Below are 7,986 nucleotides of genomic sequence, written 5' to 3'. Positions count from 1 at the left end.
CTTTTTATTCAGGCCTTATCTGAACTCATCTAGCTTCATCAGATTTAATCTATTTATTATTCTCAGTACTTCAGTTGCTAGGAAACCGGCTCTGCTCCCCACAACCTGCTCATCATACCCTGCTCACCATACCCTGCTCACCATACCCTGCTCATCATACTCTGCTCACCATACCCTGCTCACCATACCCTGCTCATCATACCCTGCTCATCATACCCTGCTCACCATACCCTGCTCCCCACAACCTGCTCATCATACCCTGCTCATCATACCCTGCTCATCATACCCTGCTCATCATACCCTGCTCCCCACAACCTGCTCATCATACCTTGCTCACCATACCCTGCTCCCCACAACCTGCTCACCATACCCTGCTCATCATACCCTGCTCATCATACCCTGCTCCCCACAACCTGCTCATCATACCCTGCTCATCATACCCTGCTCCCCACAACCTGCTCACCATACCCTGCTCATCATACCCTGCTCACCATACCCTGCTCATCATACCCTGCTCACCATACCCTGCTCCCCACAACCTGCTCACCATACCCTGCTCATCATACCCTGTTCACCATACCCTGCTCATCATACCCTGCTCATCATACCCTGCTCATCATATTATATTAGAAAAAAATGATCTGGTAAATTTAGTAAATAAATAGTAAACATGTAAGATTATATATATGTAAGAGAATAAACTGATGAAGATTTGCTGGATGGAGATTTGTTGGGTGGAGATGGAGATGGAGATTTGTTGGATGAAGATTTGTTGGGTGGAGATGGAGATAGAGATTTGTTGGATGGAGATGGAGATTTGTTGGGTGTAGATGGAGATAGAGATTTATTGGATGGAGATGGGGATTTGTTGGGTGGAGATGGAGATTTGTTGGTTGGAGATGGAGATAGAGATTTATTGGATGGAGATGGGGATTTGTTGGGTGGAGATAGAGATGGAGATTTGTTGGATGGAGATTTGTTGGGTGGAGATAGAGATAGAGATTTTTTGGATAGAGATGGAGATTTGTTGGGTGTAGATGGAGATAGACATTTATTGGATGGAGATGTGGATTTGTTGGGTGGAGATGGAGATTTGTTGGTTGGAGATGGGGATTTGTTGGTTGGAGATGGAGATTTATTGGGAGGAGATGGGGATTTATTGGGAGGAGATGGAGGTGGAGATTTTTTGGGTAGAGATGGAGATTTGTTGGGTGTAGATGGAGATGGAGATTTATTGGATGGAGATGGAGATTTATAAAATAAAAAATGCACAACTTTAAGAGCTATAATAGAAAATAGATCATTTAACCTGCTGAGACCCGGACTTTTGCTTGGTGCATTTTTCCTACTTGAGATCAGTTTGACCTAACAACTATAAAAAACTAAACCTAGTCTTTGTACAGGTAGTCATTTTTGCAAAAAAAACAATGTCCTCCTGTGAGGCCAAAGGGTCAAAGTTTCAAAATATTAAGAACTTTTTCCGTTGTCTTTTGGTCAACACTGGAAAGCACAATAGATTAGGACTTTTAGACAGTCCTCAGTCTGATTAAGCTGAGAAGCCTTATCTGGTTGGCTTGATATACATGTGATCTGCAAAGCAGTGGAAACTGTGTGTAACGGCACCTAAAAAACAGAGGTCCTAGAACAGAACCTTGTGGGACGCCATATTTTACTTTTGTATTTACGGATGCTTCACTGTTCACTTTTGCAGAGTGATAGTGATCTGTCATGTATGATCTGAACCAGAACAGAGCTAATCATTCAGACAAGTTTTCTGTTTCAGGATTTTATGATGAATGGACCAATAGAAATGCTCTAAAATTACTTCCTTGGGCTGATCTTGCTAGGACGGTCTGATCTGGTCATGTTGGTCTGCTGTTCCACTTGTAGATCATTTAATGAACAGTGGAACTTGATTTCTTACGGTTCTGTTTAACTCTTTAACCCACTTCCCAGACTCCTCTGCACCTACAAGCTTCTTTCAGAAGGCCTCAGAGAGCTCTTTGCATCTGGCCATGGTACTCTTCTTCACCTCTCACTTCAACCATCAGAGGCAAAGCTGTTGTTTGTGAAAAGCTGAAATGTGACAGTTAGTGATGCTATCTGTGTTTTATCTGTCTCTATCTCTGTAACTACGCTACTGGTACCAGTAAACACGCTCCAATACCACAAATTATTCACCACAAGCTCAGCAGAAAGTCTTATCTAGGGAATTGTACAGAGCGTACAGAACCCAAAAAACAAAACCCCTGCCTGCATTCACCCGTCATATCATATTATGGTTGTTTTGCTCGATATTTAATTACTGTAGACTCAGATATTGTAATCTAGACACAGGGTGTCATGATCAATATGGATATGGAAGTTAAATTCAGTGAAAAGCCTAAAAAACGAGACAGTGAGCTAATGACAGTATCATATGCAATCACATAACTGACGGTCACGTCCTGTCTCAGTCAGTTACTTGTCTGGTTGTTCTTCCTTGGAGCACTTCTGGTAAGTACTGATGTTTTGGAGATGTTCTGACCCAGTCATCTAGAACACCACAGCTTGGTTTATGGTGCTACACTATATGGACAAAAGTATTGGGACACCTGTTTAATCATTGTTTCTTCTGAAATCAAGGGTATTTACGTTTATTTTGCTTCTGTTGGAGTAACTGTCTCTACTGTCCAGAGAAGAAGACTTTCTACTAGATTCTGAAGGGCAACAAGAGTATTAGTGAGGTCAGAGTGTTGGATGATCACCACCCCACCTCATCCCAAAAGTACTGGTTGGAGCACCACCACCATCATTCCAGAGAATACAGTTCCTCCACTGCTCCACACCTCCCCTATGCTGATGTTCATGATGATGATCTGCTCAGAGAGTCCTATTCTATTGGCAGTACTTCTTCTCTATGGGAATAGACAAGCTGTGTGTGTGTGCATTTGCACATCTGTGTCAGCAATGGGTGCATCTTTAAGTAGCTGAATGCATTCATTAGAAGGGTGTCGGGACAAAAAGCAGAACTAGTAGAGTTCTGGGTAGTAGATGAAGTAAGACTGTGATAATGAAGATGTTGAGATCAGGATCTGAGGCCCAGTCAAAGAGAAAAGGCTTCATTATCTGAGGATCAGTGACTGAGTTTTAACACATTTAAAGAAGCTCAGTGTCTCATAGTGTTTGTTATGAAAACTTCTCCTCACATTTACTAATAATTTAAGTATTAGTAAATATACATTTAATTAAACATGGCAAACTAAACACGGATATATATACAAAAGCAAAAGTATATATAATATAATAATACAATATATGAATTGTCCAGTTTTAATTAAATATTTATAACAGATTTAGGTTTTTTTTCTGACCATTCCAAAACTATATTTGATGAATACATTTTCAATGTCTTGTGGGACTGGATATATAGGACCACAGAATCCCCGGATACCACAGAAACCCTGGACACATACTGTACATTTTGGGAATGCTGAGAGTTTATTGTAGTTGAAGCAGTTAGAAAGTATAGAAGTTTAGAAAGAGGATAGTGGTCTCTGGTGGTCTCTGGTGGTCTAGCTAATAATGCTGTTCTCTCTCCAACAGTGGATTAGGGAGAAAAAATAAACATTAAAGCTAGAAATTAAAAATAAAAGCTAAAAGGATAAAGAAGAAATAGTAACTGTAGACTTTTTTTTTTTTTGTTGTTTTTTTTTTTTACTGCTGCATGAAAAAAATACAGTCAGGTCAGACTGAAGCGGCCTGCTGAGATGAGATGATCATCAGGGCTTTTCTCCAAATCTGTAGAAAAACATCATTTAATAGAATTATTACACATAAACTACAACATTATTACTGTTATGTAATTTATTCAGATCAGTAATAAATCATATTGAAGAGCCACCCCAACTCCAGGAGAACCACCGGCCTAGAGTTTAGTTTCAAGTCAACTTTCATACAGAACTTAGAACATCCTGGATGTTCTCAAACAGACCCACATTAATGTGAATTTACTGTAGTTTCAAAAGTTTAGGTCTGGAGTAACTTTTGACCACTGGGTTTAAGTCTTAATCTGATCCACAACATCACAGATTCACATCAAAGCTCTTCAGAAAGGTCTGAGAAGAACAGCTGGAACTAAACTCAACAGGTGTAGATCTCAGGTGTGGACGGGGTGGATCCACCTGTGATGTAGAATACCTTTAAACCACAGGGTAGACGGCGTATGAGGCAATGCCGCACTGGTTCCTCTTGTTCCTGGACATCTTTATGTAGCCGTTTTCACCCCACCCAACTCCCCAGCTGTGAAACAGAGCACTCTTAGCACAGCATGTTCAGAGCAATGACTCTTTAATTGCAGTTTTAATTGTTTGCAGAAAAGTCTGGTTTTCTAATGAATTAACAATGAATTTTAATGTTTTAAATGTTTAAATAGTTTCAGTTAATAAAAATAAAGCCATTTCAGTCTGCAGTCGCTCTAAATGGAAAGTTGCTGTTTGGGGTTTTGATGGCGTGTTGGTTTACCTGTTCTTCACCAACCAGAACCGCTTTCTACTTTCGGCTTCGCCGTAACCAACAACCACGACAGCGTGGGTCAGGTGAGTCTGACTGCAGCCTGGCTCGTCATACACACCTGCAGTCATTTAGGATTCCAGCTGTTAGTTAGGAAGTTCAGTTGCTATCCAAACAGTTCAGCACTTGTAGAACTGACTCAACATGGAAGCCAAAGGACCGGAGCAAACCTGACCACTCTGACTGTTCATGATGGCCAGGCCTGCTCTGCGCCATAGGATTTCTTGTTGACAGTAAAACTATCATGGATGAGTAGAGAAGGTTCTGTTTCTGAGCTCACCTGACTTGTAGAGCTGGAAGGTGTGTTTGGAGGTGTCTATGGCTACTGAAATAGGTCCCACTTTGGCCACAGCTCTCTTCAGGGCTACCTCGCTTCCTTTGCGCAAGCACACATGACCACGGCAGGTAGCCCTAATTCTCTGTGGATTAAACCGGCACATTTCATCCTGGAGAAAGAGAGGAACCATCAGGAGGAGTTCAACAAAGAAGGTTTGCAAAAAAACACTAAGGGTCCTATCACAGATAATGAGATATTGACAATTGATATCCACAGATATTGAGCTGTGGAGCAGTGGAGGAACTGTGTTCTCAGAAATGATGGTGGTGGAGCCACATCCAATACTTTTAGGATGAGTTGGGGAGGTGGGGATGACGAGTTGGGGAGGTGGGCATGATGAGGTGGGGTGGTGTTTATCGAGCCTGCTGCAGAAAGCATCAAATCAAATTAGAAAGTCTTCTTCTCTGGACAGTAAAGACCGTTACTCCAACAGAAGCAGGATCAGCTCTTTTTAATAGCCTTGTCCTTTAACTTTTGTGAGTATAGTGTATTAGAGGCCTAGCTACTTATGTGTAAACATCCCTTTAATAACAGTCTTAAAGGAACAGTACGGTCAATAATGTTAATGCTGCTAATGAAGGTGAAAAGCCACCAAACAGCATTACTCAAATGACATCACTAGACAAATGACTACAGGGACTAGACAAGCCGTGGCTACAGGAGGTTCCAGTCAGGGATAGGGCAGAGAACGAATGTGCTCAAACAGACTGAGAACGTGTAACTGGTACAAGTGAGTACAAGTTACTCACCTTGGCCTTGTACGGGTAGGTGAAGTCCGCCTCCAGGCCTTTGCTGGACTTGATGTACTGATAGGCCCTGTGCGGCCAACCACCGTTACAGCCATAGTTATGAAAACTCCGGGAGCAGTCGACCAGCTGTTGCTCGCTTAGGGTTATCAGCCTCCCTGTCTTCCGGTACATCTGACCCTCTAGCGCCCCCACCTGAGACAAAGACACGGACACACACAAAAAAAAACATATTAAAAATAACATATACGCTCCCATTTTTGCTTTATTTGCAGCTTGTCGAATATATTTGGATGGTGGACACATAAGCTGTAGAAAACACCACACCACAGTTCAAATCAGGCCAAAACCATGTACATTTTAATGCTAAATTCAGTAAATAAATACATAGTGTTATAATAAATTGTTACAATTATGTTGTAGAGAATCTGTTTACATATTTATACGTATCATACGTATAGGCAGATGGGCCTGCCAAAGAACTCCTAGCTAGAAAATAGCCATAACTGGCCCTTCACCCAATAATACAAAGACAAAACTAATTAACCCTAGCTCTCACTGGCCTAGTTTGTTGGCTGATGGCTACATTCAAGAACCTGCAGTATGTTCCTACAATGCCATCACTCTCTTCTTCATACTTCTACTATTACTATTTTACACAGAATGCATGCACTCTGCTAGAGGTTGTAGGACTGTACCATAGTGTAGGAGTAAAAACTACAGGTCTCGCGTAGAGCCGCTGGACTCACCGCACTGAAGGCCCAGCAGGAGCCACAGTACCCCTGGTTCTTAACATCCGTCACGTAGCCCTTGGTCCTCCAGTCCACACTGGGAGGAGCAGTGTCCTCTTCCTCCGGTTGTGATGTAGATGTACAGAGGGACTTGGTCTCATTGGAGGATCTCAGGCAGTTGCTGAACATGGCCTGGTACTCCTGGATGTCCTGTTGGAGAGAAAGAGACGACAGGTAAAGCGCAGACATTCCTGATATGGTAAGTGTGTGTGTGTGTGTGTGTGTGTGTGTTTCTCACCATGTCTGCAAAGACGTTCATGCCGAGTCTGTAGCTTTTCAGGCCCTGGTCAGCCAGCTTGTTGTGTTCCAGGACAAGTTTGCGATTGGCCAACCAGGTCATCTTACGCTGAGCCTCTTCTTCCTCAGATCCGTAACTCTTAACTGAAAAACACATTTTTAAAACAAACAAACAAACAAACAAACAAATAAATAAATATGTATTCATGTATTTCTATATTTATACATTTATTACTTACAGATTTACAGATTTATAGATTTTATATTATTTATTCTGGTGCTTCACCCTCTTGTATGCTAATGAGGTAGACTAAATTAGAGTTAAGCAGACCTGAGCCAAGTCGGGCAAGATGTGATGTAGGCCTATTTTTTATGCTATTTTTTATTTTATATAAAGCTATGGCATGATAATCACAATATAGCACAGCAGCAAATCACACTGTGATCCTAAAAAAGCTGCACAGGTCAGAATGTTATAATCACGCAGCACCGGCCTGTGCAGTGAGCACACCTGAGCTCCTCCACTCAATAACTGCAGAGCTCCAGACCTGCTGCTGGTACAGTATGCTATCTGTATATGCTATACAGATGTAGACTTCTCACCATGCTCCACTTTCCAGCTGTCGAATTCCAGGTCCTCCACTGAGTCACTGACTGCACCAGCCGCAGCCACAAGAGCGGTGACAGTGAGCAAAACCTTCATTCTGCAAAGAGTTAAAGAGTGTGGAGGTTAAGGGAGGTGGAGAAATATTAATTAGTAAATTAGTTAACTGAACTGATCTGGGAAATCCAATCAGATCCAATCAGATCCAACCAGATCCAATTAGATCCAATCAGAATGAGCTGTTTTATTAATGACACAGAGTCTCAGTCTTTCAGTGAGGGATTAAGACTGAACTCTAGGAAAACGCTGAGTCCCCTTCAGCTCCATTGCTGGACATTACTTTATGGAGTAATCGGACCTTTGCTTCGTTCTGAGCTGAAGTCTGAAGTTTGTCTTACTTTTTAGCATCAAGAGCAGATTTCAGTGTGTGTGTGTGTGTGTGTGTTTGCGTACTTACCTGTCTGATCTCCTGGAGTCCTGAAGCTGCCTGTGTGTCTGTCATAAATAGTGTATGTTTATATATAAAGAAGCTCCGCCCTGTTTCTTCACTCTCACAGTCGCTCACTGGAAACACCTTTTTTTGGACAGGGGATTTTATTTATTACCTTAGAAGGAGAAGACTGTTCAAAACATTGACCGCTTCCATATTTGTCTCATAGTGTCATGTACATCAGCAGTGTGGGTGGGGCAGAATGATGGACTCTATTATTTTCACAGTAA

At 41.8% G+C, this 7,986-nt stretch overlaps 1 protein-coding gene across 1 annotated transcript; it reads right to left on the bottom strand.

Annotated features, from left to right (window-relative positions):
* Positions 1-3,457: 3,457 nt before the first annotated feature.
* On the bottom strand, positions 3,458-7,748 carry LOC140564567 (cathepsin L-like peptidase). The gene is made up of 9 exons (XM_072690158.1): positions 7,724-7,748; positions 7,266-7,366; positions 6,664-6,806; positions 6,384-6,575; positions 5,638-5,829; positions 4,832-4,997; positions 4,504-4,612; positions 4,180-4,281; positions 3,458-3,780 (listed from the first exon to the last, which is right to left on the bottom strand). Exons 2-8 carry the CDS (start codon positions 7,363-7,365, stop codon positions 4,182-4,184), a joined length of 1,002 nt encoding a protein of 333 aa, XP_072546259.1. The 5' UTR covers position 7,366; positions 7,724-7,748; the 3' UTR covers positions 3,458-3,780; positions 4,180-4,181.
* Between the last annotated feature and the right edge of the window lie 238 nt (positions 7,749-7,986).

Source organism: Salminus brasiliensis, chromosome 10 (genome assembly GCF_030463535.1).
Source record: "Salminus brasiliensis chromosome 10, fSalBra1.hap2, whole genome shotgun sequence".
Taxonomy (NCBI): Eukaryota; Metazoa; Chordata; class Actinopteri; order Characiformes; family Bryconidae; genus Salminus; species Salminus brasiliensis.
The sequence above is the reverse complement of the archived record's forward strand: the minus strand, read 5'-3'. Positions and strand labels throughout refer to the sequence as shown.

Bases quoted from the DNA above. Each gene is read 5' to 3' on its own strand.
- LOC140564567 (XM_072690158.1), bottom strand. From the start codon at position 7,365: ATGAAGGTTTTGCTCACTGTCACCGCTCTTGTGGCTGCGGCTGGTGCA. The intron at 5,830-6,383 runs GTGAGTCCAGCG...TCTTTGTCTCAG, and splicing joins CCTGCTGGGCCTTCAGTGCG to GTGGGGGCGCTAGAGGGTCA. The intron at 4,282-4,503 runs GTAAACCAACAC...TCTGTTTCACAG, and splicing joins TTCTGGTTGGTGAAGAACAG to CTGGGGAGTTGGGTGGGGTG.